An 18346-nucleotide genomic window follows, 5' to 3' on the forward strand; every position below is an offset into this window, starting at 1 on the left:
CATTTGGCCAAACCCGGACTGATCCCACCTCCCCGAGGTAGCCAAACTCGGCCAAACCCGGACTGATCTCTGCTGTCCAGGGCTGCCAAACCTGGCCAAACCCAGGCTGATCCGTTTGGCACACCCGAACTAATTCCCCCTCCCCGGGGCTGCCAAACCCAGACTGATCAATTTGCCCAAACCCGGACTGATCAGTTTGCCCAAACCCGGACTGTTCCCCCTCCCGGGGCTGCCATGCGGGAGGACACGCTCACCCCGGGGCTCTCGGGACCCCAACATCTCCCCCAGCCCCATCATTGTCCCCAGCCCCATCATTGTCCCCAGCCCCATCATTGTCCCCAGCCCCATCACTGTCCCCAGCCCCAGCATCATCCCCAGGACCCCTCTGGATGGTGCCTGCACCACACAGCTCACAATTCCCTGCTCCTACAGGGCACGGCCCTTCCCCTATCTCCCAGGGGTAAATAAAGCAGGAAAATCCCTTCAGCCTCCCCTTCCACGCTTGCAGGTGCCTCCTTGAGCAGCCCAAGGTGGGAAGAGCTTCGTGCTTATCTCAGGCGAGATTTGGAGCTTTGCAGCATCTCTTGAGCCCCTCACTATGGTAAGTTCCAGAGCTCACCTGCTCTCAGAGCAGGGAGGAGCTGTGGGTGCAACAAAGGGGACACAGAAAAGGGGACACTCACACCCTGGCACGCCATCAACAGCAAAAATCAGCAGAACCCAATGGGCATTTTTAATAGATATAATTTATTGATGAATTGTACAGCCGTGACCTTTTCACTACCAGCCCTTCCAATCAGGGGGAAAAGGCTCGAGCAGAGCTGTGCTTATTTGTTTGTAACATCTGCCCAGCTGGATCTGCCAGCTGGGGCTCTGGACACTGGCAAATACATCCACTCGTCCGAGTTGTCATAGAAATGTGACAGTTTTAATAGAAATATAATAAAATTATTGGAAGAAACACTTAAACCCGCGGGGAAATTGAACACCCCAGTGGTGTGTATGCTCAGCATGGCCAGACCCTGGAGCTGCAGGCTCCTGAGAACCTCTGGCTCCTGGTGATTCCCACGGCTGGGAAAAGCAGCTGTGCCATGGCAGGGAGCCGTGCCCAGCCCTGCCTCTGCCCCACACAGGGCACCCTCCAGCCCCTTGGCAAACACTGGGTGCAGCCTCAGGGAGGTGCCTGGTGGCTTTTCCACGCAGAGCCTGGATCCAGCCAGGCACTGTGGCCGCGCAGAGCTGCCGGGCACCTTCTCCTCTCCGGCCCCTGTGCCAGCCTCAGGGTCACCCTGCTGCTCCGTGCAGCGCTCCCGGGGCATCGAGGCGCTCCTGTGCACCTTCCTGGCCGTGCCTCAGTTGCAGCCACACTCCTCGACGATCATGTCCTCGTGGTGGCGGACCACGACCTCGCCCCTCTCGTAGTAGAGCATGGAGAGGGGGCTCATCTTCACCGGCGAGCAGGCGGGGCACGGCACCAGGTTGGGCTTGTAGAGCTGCAGCAGGCTCTGCGGGAGACACGGGAAGGGCAGAATACCCCCCTGGTGGGGTGTGGGGGTGAGGGGGATGCGGGGGCAGCGCCCTCTTACCTGGATGTAGGCGTGGTTGGTGGGCTTGAATGTCTCGTCCACGGGCGAGGGGCACAGCCCCTCGCAGCGATACGCGTTGTACCTCTTGGGGTACACGATCCAGCTGCCCCAGCCCGTCTGCTCGAAATCCACCACCATGTCCACCCTGCGGCACAGCGGCCGGCCCTGCTGCCGGCCCTGCTCCCGCGGGGCGCCGCCTTTGATGCGCCGTCTGTCCGTCCTGGTCCGGCGCTGCCGCCGCGGCCCCGCGCCCCTCCAGCCGCTCTCCCGCATGATGTACTTGGAGCTCTCGGCCGTCCTGATGAGGCTGTGCTCGCCCGGAGACTTGTCCTTGGAGAAGACGAGCAGCAGCACGCTGTCCGCCGCGTCCCCGCCGCCGTCGGTGTCTCCCGGTGCGGCGGGAGCGGCGGAGCCGTTCACATCCCAGCGGCCCTGCTGCCCGGCGGGCACGGCCTGGTGCAGCCAGCCCCGCAGCAGGTCGGTGACCTCAAAGACTTTCCAGGAGGCCTGGCTGGCAGAGGGGGTGCCAACCACGGTGCCCAGGAAGAGCTGGTGGGGGCAAGCCCCGTCCGGGCGGCACCGGCGGCGCTGGCTGTGGTAGATGTCCAGGGAGGCGTTGTGGGCTCGGGAGAGGCCGGACAGACGGACACGGAGCTGGGCCAGACTGACCTCCTGGCTGCTGGACAGCGAGGACATGTCGAAGGAGAGCGACCAGCGGGAGCCGTTGTGCAGGGAGCCTGAAAGGCGAAGGGATGGTGAGGGGAGCGGTGCCAGGGGTGCCAGAGCTGGGGGGGACGGGCACCAGCCCCGCTATGAGACCCTGAGGGTCGGGAGAAAGCAGCTGGATCCACCTGAGAGGCACCAGAGCCTCGGGCAGGGCTGGGATGCCCGGGACAGGGGGAACCGGGGACAGGGATGCGCGGGGACAGCGCTGGTCCCGGGACAGGGACAGTGGCAATCCCGGGAGGAGGGATGGTGCTCATCCCGGGGACGGTGCTGATCCCGGGGACGGGGTCTGATCCCGGGGACATCAGCACCGGGAACGGTGCCGGTCCTGGGAATAGTGCGGGTCCCGGGACAGGGATGCTCAGGGACGGTGCCGGTCCCGGCACAGGGATGCTCAGGGACGGTGCCGGTCCCGGCACAGGGATGCCCGCGGCCCCACTCACCGTGCGGGGAGAGGCTGAGAGCGGCGGCGGCGGCGGCGCGGAGCGGGGCGGGAGGGGCGCGGAGCAGCTGCAGCATCAGCGGGGGACAGCGCGGCGGGGCGCGGGCCGGGGCGGGGGTCGGTGCCCAGGTGAGCGGTGCCCGGGGGGGCGCTCCGCTCGGTGCCCAGGTGAGCGGTGCCCGCGGGGGCGCTCCGGTGGGTGCCCAGGTGAGCGGTGCCCGGGGGGACGCTCCGCTCGGTGCCCAGGTGAGTGCCCGGGCGGGAGCGCTGCCCAGGCGGAGCAGGGCGAAGGCGCAGAGCGCCAGCGCGGGCACGGAGCGCAGCGGGACCCGCATGTCTGCCCGGGCCACCCGCAGCCGCCCTATTTGTACAGCGGCCCCGAGCGCCGCCCCGGCAGCCCCCTCCCCACAGCCCCCTCCCCTCTTCTCCCCGTCCCTCTTCCCATCCCTCCGTCCCTATCTCTGTGCTCCCTCCCCTCCGCCCCCATCTACCTCCCGGCCATCCCTCCCCGTTCCCTTGCCCTCGTCCCCCGCCCTGCTCTTTCTCCATCTGTCCTTCTCCCCATCCTTCCCCCGCTGCCTCCAGCCTTATCCATCCATCCATCCATCCATCCATCCATCCATCCATCCATCCATCCATCCATCCATCCATCCATCCATCCATCCATCCATCCATCCATCCATCCCTTCATCCTTGTCTCATCCCTGCATTCCCCCAGTTCTCTTTCTCCCCGTCCGTCTGTCCCTCCGTCCCCACCACCCCTCTCCGTCCTTCTGTCCCTGTGGCCGGGGTTTGGGGGCGGCCACCCGCGCTCTGTGCGATGTCACCGCTGTCCCCAGAGCCCGGGGACGAGCGGCCCGGGCACATCCCAGCGCGGTCAGTCCTTGGCGGGCGGAGCAGCACGGGGGGCACCCCTGGCCCCCAATCTCCGTGGCGGGACACCCAGAGAGGCCACACTCGTCCTTGCTGGGAGGAAATACGCTCATTCCTCCCGCGGGACACCGGGACCCGCTCCCGGTTCAGCCCCCGCTGTCAGCCCCGCTCCGGTGACGTCACGGCCGCTCAGAGTGACGTCACACCGCCCCGCGGCGCGCTCCCGGCGGCCGCCAGCAGGGGGCGCGCTCCCGGCGCCCCAAATCTCGCGAGATCCCCGCGCTTCTCGCGGCAGCGGCGCGAACATGGCGGCGGCAGCGGCGGCTGAGGGCGCCGAGCCCCCCCCGGAGCCACCCCCAGCCCCGGAGCCCCCGGCGCCGCCAGAGCCGCCCGCCACCGACGCCGAGACCGGGTATGTCCGTTCCTGGCTGTCCCGTGGGAGCCCCGCGCTGCCCGGGCTCGGCGGGACCTGGTCGCGTTACCATGGGAACGCGGATGGGGGGCCCGGCACTCCGGGACTCCCTCAGCCCCAGTCCCGCTGTGCCCCGGTTCCCGGGGCTCCCTCAGCCCCAGTCCCGCCATGCCCCGGGTCCCGACCCTCCGGGGCTCCCTCAGCCCGAGTCACACCGGGTTCCGGGGCTCCCTCGGCCCCAGTCCCGCTGTGCCCCGGTTCCCGGGGCTCCCTCAGCCCCAGTCCCGCTGTGCCCCGGGTCCCGGGGCTCCCTCAGCCCGAGTCACACCGGGTTCCGGGGCTCCCTCAGCCCCAGTCCCGCTGTGCCCCGGTTCCCGGGGCTCCCTCAGCCCCAGTCCCGCTGTGCCCCGGTTCCCGGGGCTCCCTCAGCCCGAGTCACACCGGGTTCCGGGGCTCCCTCGGCCCCAGTCCCGCCAGGTCCCGGGTCCCGGGGCTCCCTCAGCCCGAGTCACACCGGGTCCCGGGGCTCCCTCAGCCCCAATCCCGCCATGCCCCGGGTCCCCGCCGTGCCCCCGAGCGCCGGTGCGGGCTCCGCTCTGATCTCTGTGCCCTGGCAGGGGGGACGCCGCCATGGTCGATGCCAGCGCGGCCCTGGAGACCGAGTCGGCCAACGGGAAGGAGCCGCTGGTAGGTGCCGGTGCCGTGGGCACGGAGGGGTTGGTTCGGCCGGGGAGGAGCATCCCTTAACGCCAGCTTGGGATTTGCTTCCTTAAGGGATTGTTTTGGAAGTTAAATCTCCAGAGTGGAGTGTACAAAACAGCTCCGGGCTGCTCGCAGCAGGGCCGTGGGTTAGGGGAAAGGATTTATTCCCTCTCAGATTGCTGCCTGCCCCGGGCACTGTTGGATTCCTGGCTCTGCTCCGCTTGCAGGACGCCGCCGGGGATGGCGCTGAAGCCATGGATGCCCAGGGCGGCTCCGGGGACGAGGAGAACGCGCGGCAGCTGGGCGAGATCGAGCTGCAGTGTGGCATCTGCACCAAGTGGTTCACGGCTGACACCTTCGGCATCGACACCACGTAGGTGATGGCTGGCAGGGCCAGCACGGGGCTTTGAAATGGAGTGTTTGGAGTCTGAGCTCCCAAGGACCTGCCCGTGTCCTTGAATAGTTGGTGTGTTGTGTAAATAAAGCTTTGTGATAAAGGCGCCCCCATGAAATACCACTGGTAGCAGTCTGTGCTTTTAGGGAGGGAAGGAATATTTGGAATAATTAATTTCTTAACCCGGTGTAGTAAAGAATAATTAATTTTCTTTCACTCCAAGAAGAGCATTGAGGGGCTGGAGTATGTTCAGGGAAGGGAACAGAGCTGGGAAGGAGCTGGAGCACAAGGAGGGGCTGAGAGAGCTGGGAAGGGGCTCAGCCTGGAGAAAAGGAGGCTCAGGGGGGACCTTGTGGCTCTGCACAGCTCCTGCCAGGAGGGGACAGCCAGGGGGAGTCCCAGGGAACAGGGACAGGAGCAGGGGAGGTGTCCAAGGAAGGGCTGGAGGTGGCACTGAGTGCTCTGGGCTGGGGACAGGGTGAGCATTAGGCACAGACTGGACTCAGAGGGCCGTTCCAGCCTCACAGATTGTGGGGTTCTTGAACCTGATGCAATAATTGCACTGTACCCAGCCCTAACAAAGCTGATTTTCCCCCAGGTCGTGTCTGCCCTTCATGACCAACTACAGCTTCCACTGCAACGTGTGCCACCACAGTGGGAACACCTATTTCCTGAGGAAACAAGCCAGTGAGTTTGGGAGCAGCTCCTTGGGAGATGTTTTGTGCAAGATCATCCTGGAGGCTTGGTTTTGTCTGAAATCAGTGGCTGGGCTCTGCTGAGACTTGTGGAAAATGACCCAAAATCTCATATGTACAACCATGTGTGGCTTCTTCTAAAAATGATTTGCTTGTTATTTATGAAGGTGTATAACTGGTTCAGGACAGAATTTGGGAGGTTTTGCAGTTTTCTCAGGGTGATCACTGTGTCTGGGTGTCTGATTTTTCCCCCAGGTGTAATTGGGGTGTTTTGTTTCTCAGATCTGAAGGAAATGTGCCTTAGTGCCCTGGCCAACCTGACGTGGCAGTCGAGGACCCAGGATGAGCACCCCAAAACAATGTTCTCCAAGGATAAGGTCTGGTTCTTTGGGAGCTCACAGCACTGGTAGTGTCAGCCAGCAAGAGGAGGAGCTGCCACAAATGTTTTCTGTTCCTACAGGACATTATCCCCTTTATTGATAAATACTGGGAGTGTATGACAACACGGCAGAGGCCTGGCAAAATGACTTGGCCCAATAATATTGTCAAAACCATGGTAAGGATTGAGGGGAAATCTGTGGCTTTGGGTTTCTGACATCTGGGCTTGGAGCTGCTGATGCTTCTTAGGTAGCTGATGTATCATTCATAGGAACTACTGGGGTTTAAAAATTGTTAATGAATTTGTTGTGATCTTACCCTGTGTAACTAAAACTCCTCTGTTTTAGTGTAAAGAAAGAGATGTGTTCCTGGTGAAAGAGCATCCAGACCCAGGCAGCAAAGACCCAGAGGAAGATTACCCCAAATTTGGGCTTCTGGATCAGGTATGGGATGGGAGACAGGAGGAAGGTGGGGTCCCACTGATCCCTTTCTGCCCAGTCAAGGGGCAGATTTTGGGTGGGTGGGAGCCCCAGCAGGCTCAGAGTGTTCCTTTTGATCTCCTGCAGGATCTTGCCAATATTGGTCCAGCCTATGACAACCAGAAACAGAACAACGCTGTGTCCACGGGTGGAAGCTTAAATGGCAAGTTCTTTACTCAGGGGGGGTTTGGGTATTTGGGACTAAGCTGCATTTCCCAGTGCAGTGAAACTGTCCTGTAAACTGAGCTTATGCTTATGCTCAGAAAGTCTCTCTGTGCCTTTTTATAGAAAGATTAACTGTGTGTCTTGGGAAGGTTCAGCCCTTTCTTGACTGTGACAAGATAAATCAAGGTGCTCGCTGAAGGCTGAGCTTGTCACTTTGCTCCTAGAATGGTTTTAAATTTCCTCCTTGACTTATTCAGATTTCCTGTTTCCCATCTTGCTGAGGGTACTCAGGGCAGCCCTGCTGCAGTAAATTAACTGATAATGACTTTGTGTATTAATAATCTTTATTAAACACATCCCAGTAGTGCAGGCAGGAGGTTTTTGGGTCTTTTTCAAGCAGGTTAGAGATATCTCAGGTGTGTTGTTTCCATGTCATGCACTGGTTGTTTTTTGTTCCATTTCTGGGAGACTGACAAACATGTGGTGCCACTTCTGTTCTTGCAGGTGGAGCCTCTCTGGGAGGTAAATATTTACCTTTCAGCTTCTAAAACTTAAGCATTGCTGTTTGCAAAGCTTTTCTTGCTTGATTCTCTTAGAAGCCAAAGTCAATCAAAAATGAAAGCGTGCCCTGATGTGATTGCAGTTGGACTTCAATACAAACCAGCAATTCCAGTCTTTAATCTCAGTAGTTAGAAGCTTTTAATTGCCATATTCTGCCCTACTTGACTGATTTAAAGGTTTTGTTTATTTATTTTACTCCTATGTTTATTTTTTCTGTATCAATTTACCTGATGTTGTTGTTTAATGCTTAAACAATTGGTCTGAAATTTACAGTGCAGTGGTTTGTTGGGCAATAATTGGTTTTTTGGGCAAGGCTGACAAACTGGAGAGCCTGAATGTTTGTCTGCACTGAAATCAGGGCGTGCAGCTGAATCAGGTCATGTTTGTGCAGAATATGGCATTCCCTGGATGGTTTGGATCCCTTACACTGTAAGGGAGTGCTGGTAATGGAAGAGCTGACTGGAGTTTTAGTTACCACACAGATGTGGTTTGTGAAGGTGTTTGTCTACAGTACATGAAATTTCCATAGTTTTCCTTGTAAATCAGCAGTGATATCTTTGGAAATAGCAAGATGACAAAATGCATGTATGATTTAATTTGTTTAAACCTGCTGATATTAATTTAAGTTTGACATGTAGCTTTTCCCACACTCAGTTTTATTACTGAGTGCTGAGTTCAAACTAATTTGCTGCTCAATCACAGAACTGATTTCAGTAGTACTGAAGAGAAACACCTCTTGCTTTTCATTTTTCCTCAACTCAGGTGTATTTTATTTTGTAGATGGAAATTGAACACTGAGTGCTTTTTGTTGGTTGGTGTCAGTGTTCCTCCAGCACAGGGTCACTGAGTTGGTGGCTGTGATTTGGGCAGTGACTGGAATCTCCAATAATAAGAATAATAATATTAAAGCCCCTGAAGTGGATCCCAGTGCTGCTGCAGAAAAAGATTCTTAATTCTCACCTGAAAGGCTCAGATTGAGCTTGTTTTGCTGCTCAATCTCCTTTAGCTCCCGCTCCAAATTCAGAGCCCTCAAAAGCTGAGCAGAAGCCACATGAAAGTTGTGGGCTTTGCTGTGCTCGTTGGCAGTGAAGTTTGGTTCACAGCACCCGTGGCCAAAGGCACCTGAGCCCAGGAGCTGCTTTGGTGTGGCTGCTCTGCCCCTCTGTGCCCAGGGATGCCGTGGGGTTGGCACTGGGCAGCAGCAGCTCCTGAGCAGGGCTGGTTTGTGTGTGCAGGGGGAATGGCTGCCGGGGGCAGCGGCAAGGGCAGAGGGGCCAAGCGCAAACAGCAGGACGGGGGCACCACGGGCACGGCCAAGAAAACACGGAGGTGAGAGCTGGGGGGCCGTGGAGGGCAGGGATGGGCACGGGGGATGGCACAGGGATGGGCATGAGGATGGCACAGGGATGGGCATGAGGATGGCACAGGGATGCGTGCTATCGCTGGCTGGGGGCTGTGTACAAATCAGAAACAGGACAGGACTGCTGGGAACGTGCCTTGAGCTGTTTGATTTCCCAGCATCAGGACATCTGCCATCATTACATGGTTATGACAATGGGAAGATGCCATTAGTTCATATCCTCAGCAGCAGACCAAGAACTTAGTGGTACAACTCACTTTAAAAGTTTTTTGACCAATCACACAAAGCAAAAGCACATTGACAGTAGTTCTATCCAACCACTATAAGCACAGGTACCTTTGGTTAAACAAGGCTTGCTGATTTCAAATACAATCCCTGCTTGTGAACCTTAAACACAATGCACAGAGCTCCATTATTAGGCTTAAAACTGCCTAATATCTCGCTAGATAAACTTTTCTGTAGCTTAGGGAGTTATTCTAGACAAGCAATAATACACAGACCATTTTTCTATTTGTCCTTACTTTTTTACTTTTTACATAATTTTTCTGCTGATTTATTTTATGGCTGCTGCTTAGCTCTAATCACAGTTCTGCTGTCTCTGAGCCCTGCCTTGTGCAGCTTTCCCAAAACTTTCTGATTTTATGGATTCCCACAGGTACCAGGCAGGGACAGTGGCACTTGTGATGCCCTAAGCTGCCTCCCAGCTGTCTGTGCCCTTGGTGGGTGTCTGGGGGTCACTCCTATGATGTCACTGGTGACATCAATCATAGACCTGATTTCAGTAGTACTGAAGAGAAACACTTCTTGCACTGATGGCATCATGAGTGACTGATGGGTCACAGGCTAGCAGTGATTTGCAGGACATGACTGTGCAGCCTCTGAGCACAGGGACAGCTCTGCAGGGGGTGTCCTGGGGTGACAAGTGGCAGCCCCTGGGGATGCCACGGTGGTGTTTGTGTGTTCCAGTGACCCGCTGTTCGCAGCCCAGCGCCTGCCCCCCCACGGGTACCCTCTGGAGCACCCCTTCAACAAGGACGGCTATCGCTACATCCTGGCCGAGCCTGACCCCCACGCCCCCGACCCTGAGAAGCTGGAGCTGGACTGTTGGGCAGGAAAACCAATTCCTGGGGACCTGTACAGAGCCTGCCTGTATGAGAGAGTTCTCCTGGCACTGCATGACCGAGGTACAGAGCTCCTTAGGGTGTGCACTTGTGTTTCCTTCCAGAGGCATCTCAGTCAGAGCTTAAATCCACCTCTGTGTTCACTTGCCTTTTGACATCGCCACGTTAAAAATGACAAGTGTGTGCTCCCCTGCAGCTCCCCAGCTGAAGATCTCTGATGACAGGCTGACTGTGGTTGGGGAGAAGGGCTATTCCATGGTGAGGGCCTCGCACGGCGTGCGGAAAGGAGCCTGGTACTTTGAAATCTCCATGGATGAGATGCCTCCAGACACAGCTGCCAGATTAGGCTGGTCACAGCCCTTGGGTAAATAATCTTACCAAACATTTCTCAGCAGGTGCTCCTGCTGCACTCCCTGTGTTCACCATGAAGGGTTTGTTTCTGCAGGGAACCTCCAGGCCCCTCTGGGATACGACAAGTTCAGCTACTCCTGGCGCAGCAAAAAGGGAACCAAGTTTCACCAGTCCATAGGGAAACACTATTCCTCTGGCTACGGACAGGGAGATGTCCTGGGGTTTTATATCAACCTTCCAGAGGATACTGAGACAGCCAAATCCCTGCCTGACACCTACAAAGACAAGGTGAGGTGCAAGTTCACTGTTGGATTAAGCATTGGCAGGTGGAAAACTGGAAAATGAGCTGCTGTGCCCCTTTTTGTGCCCATCCTGCCTCTTGATACCTCTGTGGTTCCTGGGGGAGAGGCCCAAAGTGTTGATCTCAAGAAAGCAAAACACTCCAGGATGGGATTGCCCACATCTCCTTTCACCTTCCCCTCCTGGCTCTGAAATCTCTGAGCTGTGGGAGTCACTCCTCACAGGTACTCTGACACCAGGCACGCCTGGCCCTGAGCAGGTGACAGGTAACAGGTTTTGGGCTTGTTCCTGATGTTGTTTGCTGCTTTTTCAGGCTTTGATCAAGTTCAAAAGCTACTTGTACTTTGAAGAGAAGGATTTTGTGGACAAAGCAGAGAAGAGCCTAAAGCAAGCCCCTGGAAGCCAGGTGAGTTTTTGCTGTCACTTCAACTCGTGCCTGACCTGAGTGAAAGGGAGCAGGCATTAATCTGGTCAGGGTTGCTGTGTCCTGACAGCCACCATCAGTGGGAAAACCTTTCATTTTTCAGATCATATTCTTCAAGAATGGTGTCAACCAAGGAGTTGCCTTCAAGGACATCTTTGAGGGGGTTTATTTTCCTGCTATCTCTCTGTACAAAGGCTGCACGGTAAGTGAGGGGTCTTTGAAAGGGAATTTCTAAATCCATCAGTTTCACACACAAAGTGTGTTCATGCACAAAGTGGGGGCATCCAGGAGTGTGCCAAGTGAAAAGGAAAGATGGGAATCATTTTAGTGCTCTGGAACAATCTTGCTGTTCACATGTGTAACAAGATTATCAAATTGCTGAAGTAACATCAGCAATGTTTGTTCCTGTGGGCTTGTACAGGGTGTGGGGAGGCTCAGGAGTAGGAAGGAATGAGGACAGAGGACTAAAGAGATTTCCCTGGATTTTTAGATTTAATGAAAATATGTTTTCCACAGGTTTCCATAAACTTTGGGCCATATTTCAAGTATCCACCAAGAGACATCACTTACCATCCTGTAAGTAAAACTGAACTTCTTACTTCATTTGAAAAACCTCATTATTTAAATCAAAGATGTTTTGGTGTGATTCATAGCACACTTGTACCTGCCCTTCAGTCTCAATACCTGGAGTAAAGGAGCCAAAAGGATTCGTTGTAGCCAAAAGGATTGTGTTAAAAAATGCATAAGGACAGATATCCAAATGAATCGTTACATTTTAATTAAATAGTAGGTGCTATTATCTTGTTCTTCTTGGTAGATTGTTGGCCTCATTTGTCAGTAAGGGGGCTGAATTGTTGTTCAAGGAAACACTTGGAATTTCCCCCCTGCCAGAAGTGTTTTGAGGAGGGAAGCAGCCCTGGGCTGTGTGGTCCCTCCTTGTCCAGGAGTGCAGCTCACTGTGCTTCCCCCTGCAGATGAGTGACATGGGCTGGGGGGCCGTGGTGGAGCACACGCTGGCAGATGTCCTGTACCACGTGGAGACAGAGGTGGATGGCAGGAGGAGCCCTCCCTGGGAGCCCTAAACCCCAGCACTGTGGCTTTGCTGCAGAGGAAGCTCCATCTGTGTCTCAGTGATCAGCCAAGGAGCCAACAGGCCGAGGAGGATGCAGCCCTGGCTGGCAGGTGTGTGTGTGTGTGTGTGTTCACAGCTCCCCACGGCCCCAGGAGGGTGTTTTGTGCTGCTGGGGGTGTTGAAGAACCTTCTCCCAGGCTGTGACAGCTCAGGACCTGCCAGCTGTGGCTGCAGTGACCCCTGAGCTCAGGTGTGTTTGGCTGGTGGTGGCCAACAGCTCCCAGCCAGGATGGCTCTGTTGGAACAACACGGCTGCATGCAAGACTGAAATTTGGGCTTCTGTCCAAACTGTATTTTTTTTTTCCCCACAGACTGGAAACCAGTTTAAAAATAAAGGCTTTAACTCTTCTTTTTATTCTTGTTTTTGTCTTGTAAATTGTTACAAATGACATTGAAACTCAAAGTAGCTACACTTGGAGATCTTTTGAGCTGAAGATCTCCTGTGCACAGGAGTTACATGGGGCCTAATGATCATCATTGCAGAGCTTTGGGTGAATAAATAATTTGACATTTCTTATTTGTTGGTACAGAAAAAAAAATAAATTAGAGCTTAACAAAATTAAGTAAGTGGTGTGTTTGAGCTTAGGGAGAGTAAAAGTTGAGGTTCATTCAGGCTTGTGTTTGCCTCACTGAGGATGTACCTTCCCAGTCAGCTATTAGCCCAGACCTTTAATTGTAGACAGCACTAATTAAAGCTTTATTTATTCATTGAAAGTAATTAGGGAGGGTGGAGTTGGCTGACTGGGCCAGCACATGCTCAGTTAAGCAACTGCAGGAATTAAATTTTTAGTCCTGCACTTACACAACGAGCTTCAATAAATAAACCATTCTATTTATTGAGTGTAACGGTGCATTAATTAGTGGAGTCTGCTATTAAAGGCCTGGCTAATTGAAGTGACACGATTCCCTACTTGGTTCCTGAAGGAAGCCCTGCACAGGGTGGTCAGTAAGCTGTGGTCAGTGGGTTGTGGTGGTCAGCAGGCTGTGTTCAGTGGGTCATGGTGGTCAGTAGGCTGTGGTCAGCAGGTCGTGGTCAGCATGTTGTGGTGGTCAGCAGGTCATGGTCAGTAGGCTGTGGTCAGTGGGTTGTGGTGGTCAGCAGGCTGTGGTCAGGTGGTGATCAGCAGGTCGTGGTCAGCAGGTTGTGGTGGTCAGCCAGGACATGGTCAGCACGTCATGGTGGTCAGCAGGCTGTGGTCAGTGGCTCATGGTGGTCAGCAGGTCATGGTGGTCATCAGGCTGTGGTGGCCAGCAGGCCCTGGTGGTCAGCAGGCTGTGGTCAATGGCTCGTGGTGGTCAGCAGGCTGTGGTCAGCAGGCTGTGGTGGTCAGCAGGCCGTGGTCAGTGGCTCATGGTGGTCACCAGGCTGTGGTGGTCAGCAGGCTGTGGTCAGCAGGTCATGGTGGTCATCAGGCCATGGTCAGCAGGCTGTGGTGGCCAGCAGGCCCTGGTGGTCAGCAGGCCGCAGGCACCGGCCGGGCCAGGCGCTGCCGCAGGTGTTTGGCGAAGTCCACCTGTGTCTGGGACAGGACCTGGTTGATGATGCTCTTGGGCAGCCACCCCTGGGGAGAGCAGACACAGCCTGTGAGCAGAACTGGCCTCCCTCAGTGCCCCTGGCTCCCCCAGGCTCCCCCAGCCCCAGGTACCTTGAGGTCAATGCTGAGCAGCCAGGTGAGCCTGGTCTGGGAGGGGCTGCCAGGCAGCGGGCGCAGGACCATGCAGGTGGGACCATTCTCAGCCCTGGTGGGGAGAGAGGCTCAGGTCAGACCCCAGCTCGGACTTTCCAGCCTCAAAAATGCACTTTGGGCTTTCTGCCTGTAGAAACCCAGCGACCCTGAGCCTGCAGTAAAACCCTGGTGCCCTGTGGGAATCTCCTCCCTGCTCACACATAACAGGGGTGGGTACCTTATGAAGCCCTCCTGCTCGGGCATGGCCCCGTAGGTGGTGGACATCCCTGCCAGCACACAGGTGGAGCCGCGTCTCCTGGAGCAGCGCACGCTCACAAAGTCCCGCGGCCCCACGATGTTCCCGGGGGTGGCGGCCGCCTTCTCGTGGGTGATCACCGTGTCCTTGCCAATCTTCTCCAGGATCTGCAGATCAGAATTAAAGCTTTCATTGGCTGCAAGCACAGCGAAAAGCTGCCTTTGGCCACCAGGTGTTCAGATACAGGGTCTGACAAAGACTTGACAATGACAATAATTCCAAATGCTTGCTGTCGCAGACAACTTCTATGAAAAATCCTTTAAGATTTTTCCTCCTAAGAAGCCTCAGGAACAAAATGTAAACATTGATTATCTGCTGCTGTGGAATGCAACAGGTAGACCTTTGATTGGCCCATGTTAGATGTTTGTAATTAATGGCCAATCACAGCCCAGCGGGCTCAGACAGAGAGCCCAGCCACAAACCTTTGTTATCATTCTTTCTTTTTCTATTCTTAGCCAGCCTTCTGATGAAACCTTTTCTTCTATTCCTTTAGTATAGTTTTAATGTAATATATATCATAAAATAATAACTCAAGCCTTCTGAAACATGGAGTCAGATCCTCATCTCTTCCCTCATCCAAGAACCCCTGTGAACACTGTCACACTTGCTGGCCCCCAGGTGAGAGGTGTTTTTAATTCCTGAGTGAAAAACTATTCCCTTACTGCCTCTATGATTCTCTGTGCCTATTTCTTCCCCAGTCAGCCCCAACTTCCAGCAGAACTGGCAGCTCCTTGCAGGAAAATGCAAGGTGTTTCCTTACACTTGCATTAATTTCCTGCAGAATTAATCACACAGAAACTGCTCCAGACTCGCCTCAACACAGATACTACAAAACCTCCTCTGCAAAACCTCCTCTGCATCTGCAGCAGGAAATGCACTGAACACAGGCTGGCAGTGACAGGTATGACACATTTCTCCTACCCTGACTTCTTTAACATTGGGGTTCCAGTCTCCCATCTGCTCCATGTTGTCCACCAGCTCTCCATACACCGTGTCCAGGGGCTGGTCCACCACCACCTCCAGCCGGAACACCTTCCCCACGTCTGGCAGCACCTTGCTCAACACTTTGTCCCCGTTTCCCTGCAGAGGGGAGGGCAGAGTTAGCACCAGAGCTGCTCTCAAGGGGAGGGAGGGCTGCAAGGCAGCACCACAGGGCACAGCACCCACCGCCACCGTCTCTGTCTTCCAGTCGTCCTGGTCCTCCAGGATTCTGAGGGATTTCTGCAGGGCCTCCTCTCCTTGCTTGATGTAAGACATTTCCATCTCACTGAAGGGTTTCTCTTCCAGCCTTGAGCCTGCAGACAGAGGCAGGGCTGAGCAAGAGCAGTGTAATGTGCCAGATGAGCTTTATCCACGCCAATACCCTTCTCTGTGCCCAGGGGATGGCGATTACACCCAGTTCCCACTCTGCCTTTGGCTCAGCAGAAGCACAGCCCGCCCTCAAGCAGGTTTTCCCCCAGCCTGTGAGGGTCCCTCCCCAGCAGGAAGGAACAGACCCCTCAGGTGTGTCACTTACTGAGCAAGGAGCTTCTCCTGCGCACCTGGTGGATCCAGGTGCTGGGTCCTGGGCTGTGGCTGGCCAGCCTGCTCAGCTCCTGGCTGATGGCCACGGCAGCTTGTCTCCTCAGACCTGGGGAGAGAGCATGTCACCCACCTGGCCCTTAGCATGGTCTTTTCCCCCATTTAAACACACAACATGGAAAAGTCCCTGCTTGTCACCATCTCGGTGACCCTACAGGCACAGGGAGCAGCTGGCTGCCATCACACTGCCCTGGGGTAGGTGCTTCTAAGCAATCCTGAGCTTGGATCCAGCTCCAAACCATGCAGCAGTAAAAACACCGAGGAGCATCGTGCAGGAAAGAGCATGGAAATGGAGCACAGAAGTACAAAACCCTCACAGCCAGGGGAGTGTGACCCAGAGCTGGTCACAGGGACATGAGCCAGCCCCTTAGTGACAGGGCTCAGGGTTTCAGGGACAGTAAACCACCAAACCCAACATGCTGCAGAGTGGGGACAACATCGCCGAGGCCCCAGCCACCACTCTGAGGAGTTCAGGAAGAAAGAGAGCCCTTTGTGGAGCCTGTGACTCAACAGGAGCTTCTCTAATAAACTTGTCAGAAAATCTGACTCTGCCTGTGACAGTGGGGAGAGAATCCCTGAGCCCCAGACAGCCGGACAGGAGCAGCCTCAGTCCCATCCTGTCCCAGGCAGCCGGACAGGAGCTGCCCCGGCCCGCAGCCGGACTCACCGGTCATGTTGCGCAGGTGGCGGTAGGAGATGGCGGCGCAGAGCTTGGACGTGGCTGGCAGCATCTCCTGAGGGGTTGGAGCGTCGGCTGGGCAGTGATAGTGACAGTGGCTGTGGCGGTGCCCTCAGGGATGGCCGCGCTGTCCCGGTGTCCGTCCGTCCGCACCGATCGCTGCTCTGGCCCGGCCCCGCCGTGCTCGGCCTTAAGTACGCGGTGCTGAAGGATTCTGCCCCGTCAGGCGGGAGATAAGCGCCGTCACTGCGGGCCCTCACGGCGGGCCGGGCCCCCGGGCCAAGGCCGGGCCCGCTCCCCGCGCACAGCACACGGGGCCGGGAGCGTGAGGGCCCCGCGGAGCTGCCCCGGGCCCCGGGCACGGCAGAGCCCCCATTGAACAGCCCCGGCCCCGGGCACGGCAGGCAGAACCCCCCCGAACAGCTCCGTGATGTTTTCTGAAAAATCCTTTCCTCAGGATTTTTCCTCCTGAGAAGCTGGGAGGCCTCAGGAACAAAATGTAAACATTGGTTATCTGCTGCTGTGGAACGCAACAGGTGCATCTGGGACTGGTCTCATGTGGTTGTTGGTAATTAATGGCCAATCACAGTCCTAACCCTAACCAGACTGCCTCAGTCAGTCACAAGCCTTTGTTATCATTCTTTTTCTATTCTTAGCTAGCCTTCTGCTGAAATCCTTTCTTCTGTTCTTTTAGTATAGTTTTAATATAATATATATAATAAAATAATAAATCAGCCTTCTGAAACATGGAGTCAGATCCTCGTCTCTTCCCTCATCCTAAGACCCCTGCAAACACCACCACAGATATTCCACAAATTGTGGAATAACGAGCCAGGCTGAGCCTCTGTGCACGGGACCTCACAAAAGCTGAATATTAAACCCATTGAGCTGCTGAGCCTGGGGCTGAAGTGAGGAGCAGCCCCCCTACTCGCCAGGCCCCGTTATCTGCCCCAGCACGGCGGAGCAGCGATAATGCTCAAGGCTGAGATGACATTTCTGGCATGAATTACGGCCTGGAGAGCAGCACTCGCAGGAACCTGTGAATTACAGCTGCTTCCTTTGACGTCAGCCCCTGCACCCTCTGCACGGAGCCTGACCTTGCTCCCCCATTTCAACAGCGTGGCCCAGGGGGAGGTCACCCCCTCACTGCGCCAGCAGCCTGGCCATGGGGAGCTTTTTGTCCCCCCCTGCCTGTCCCCCAGCTTTCCCGAGGTGATTTGAGTCCCACCTGCTGCTCCCCAGGGCTGCCATTCTCCACATGGGCCAGGAAACACCTCAGGCTCAGGTCAGCATTGTGGGGTTGCAGGGAGGTGCTGCAGGGAGCAGGAGGAAGCCAGCAGCTGCACCATCCCTGTCCAAAACCTTTGCTGGGAGCTCCTCTTTGCAGCCACGCTCCCACAAGTGTGATTCCCAGGTCGTGGCACAGCTCTGGGCTTCACCCACCTGCTCCCACCACCCCTGCACAGGTGAGGAGAGAAGGTTTGGAAGCCCTGGGAATGCCCAGCCCGGGGCTCTGGCCGAGCACACACTGACAGGTCTGGGTGTTGGGGACACCAGAGACACCCCAATATTGTGCTGTGCCCCAGCCCTTGAAGTCCCCCTGCCCTGGGAGTGAGGGCACACAGCCCTGGAGCTGTGAGTGATCCAGGGTTCTTATCCCAGATCCAAGGCTGTTTTCCCAGATCCAGGGAGTGATCCAGGGCTGTTATCCCAGATCCAGGGAGCCCCTGTGAGAGATCCAGGGCTGTTATCCCAGATCCAGGGAGCCCCTGGCTGGAGCAATCCAGGGTTCCTATCCCAGATCCAGGGAGCCCCTGGCTGTGAGCAATCCCCAGATCCAGGGAGCCCCTGGCTGGAGCAATCCAGGCTTCTTCTTATCCCAGATGGAGGCGCCGTTCCCAGCGTGAGGCCTCGGCACAAGGACACGCAGTTGTTTGTGAGAAGAACCAAAACAAACCACGCAGAGCCGCCCCTCTGGCTCCAGGCTGGAGGGCACCAGCCC

General features: G+C 56.0%; 3 protein-coding genes across 4 annotated transcripts; 1 reads left to right on the forward strand and 2 right to left on the reverse strand.

The window, feature by feature from the left end:
- Positions 1-771: 771 nt before the first annotated feature.
- On the reverse strand, positions 772-3089 carry NODAL (nodal growth differentiation factor). The gene is made up of 4 exons (XM_063175204.1): positions 2972-3089; positions 2756-2890; positions 1587-2323; positions 772-1505 (listed from the first exon to the last, which is right to left on the reverse strand). The coding sequence occupies exons 1-4, from the start codon at positions 3087-3089 to the stop codon at positions 1353-1355; spliced, it is 1143 nt and encodes a 380-aa protein (XP_063031274.1). The 3' UTR covers positions 772-1352.
- A 935-nt stretch (positions 3090-4024) lies between these two features.
- Positions 4025-12456, forward strand: ASH2L (ASH2 like, histone lysine methyltransferase complex subunit). 2 transcript variants are annotated; one of them, XM_063175202.1, is made up of 17 exons: positions 4025-4039; positions 4657-4726; positions 4969-5114; positions 5734-5822; positions 6113-6207; positions 6291-6386; positions 6556-6651; positions 6775-6850; positions 7357-7374; positions 8649-8742; positions 9740-9957; positions 10091-10258; positions 10340-10533; positions 10859-10951; positions 11073-11171; positions 11486-11545; positions 11944-12456. In XM_063175202.1, exons 2-17 carry the CDS (start codon positions 4670-4672, stop codon positions 12049-12051), a joined length of 1707 nt encoding a protein of 568 aa, XP_063031272.1. In that variant the 5' UTR covers positions 4025-4039; positions 4657-4669; the 3' UTR covers positions 12052-12456. The 2 variants fall into 2 exon arrangements, with proteins under 2 accessions (XP_063031272.1, XP_063031273.1); XM_063175203.1 differs by lacking the exon at positions 7357-7374.
- A 1099-nt stretch (positions 12457-13555) lies between these two features.
- Positions 13556-16396, reverse strand: STAR (steroidogenic acute regulatory protein). Its single transcript, XM_063175268.1, has 7 exons — positions 16333-16396; positions 15601-15714; positions 15252-15379; positions 15006-15164; positions 14007-14191; positions 13748-13841; positions 13556-13663 (listed from the first exon to the last, which is right to left on the reverse strand). Exons 1-7 carry the CDS (start codon positions 16394-16396, stop codon positions 13556-13558), a joined length of 852 nt encoding a protein of 283 aa, XP_063031338.1.
- Positions 16397-18346: the final 1950 nt, after the last annotated feature.

This window comes from Melospiza melodia, chromosome 23 (assembly GCF_035770615.1).
Source record: "Melospiza melodia melodia isolate bMelMel2 chromosome 23, bMelMel2.pri, whole genome shotgun sequence".
NCBI lineage: Eukaryota > Metazoa > Chordata > Aves > Passeriformes > Passerellidae > Melospiza > Melospiza melodia.

Coding starts and splice junctions, on each gene's coding strand:
- NODAL (XM_063175204.1), bottom strand. CDS start 3,089: ATGCGGGTCCCGCTGCGCTCCGTGCCCGCGCTGGCGCTCTGCGCCTTC. Junction 2,891..2,971: donor GAGCGGAGCGTCCCCCCGGG/CACCGCTCACCT, acceptor CCCCCCGGGCAC/CGCTCACCTGGGCACCGACC. Junction 1,506..1,586: donor CCAACCACGCCTACATCCAG/GTAAGAGGGCGC, acceptor TGTCTCCCGCAG/AGCCTGCTGCAGCTCTACAA.
- STAR (XM_063175268.1), bottom strand. CDS start 16,396: ATGCTGCCAGCCACGTCCAAGCTCTGCGCCGCCATCTCCTACCGCCAC. Junction 15,380..15,600: donor CAGGAGAAGCTCCTTGCTCA/GTAAGTGACACA, acceptor CTCTGTCTGCAG/GCTCAAGGCTGGAAGAGAAA. Junction 13,842..14,006: donor GAGCAGGAGGGCTTCATAAG/GTACCCACCCCT, acceptor TCTCCCCACCAG/GGCTGAGAATGGTCCCACCT.
- ASH2L (XM_063175202.1), top strand. CDS start 4,670: ATGGTCGATGCCAGCGCGGCCCTGGAGACCGAGTCGGCCAACGGGAAG. Junction 5,115..5,733: donor ACCTTCGGCATCGACACCAC/GTAGGTGATGGC, acceptor ATTTTCCCCCAG/GTCGTGTCTGCCCTTCATGA. Junction 10,259..10,339: donor AGGCTGGTCACAGCCCTTGG/GTAAATAATCTT, acceptor TTGTTTCTGCAG/GGAACCTCCAGGCCCCTCTG.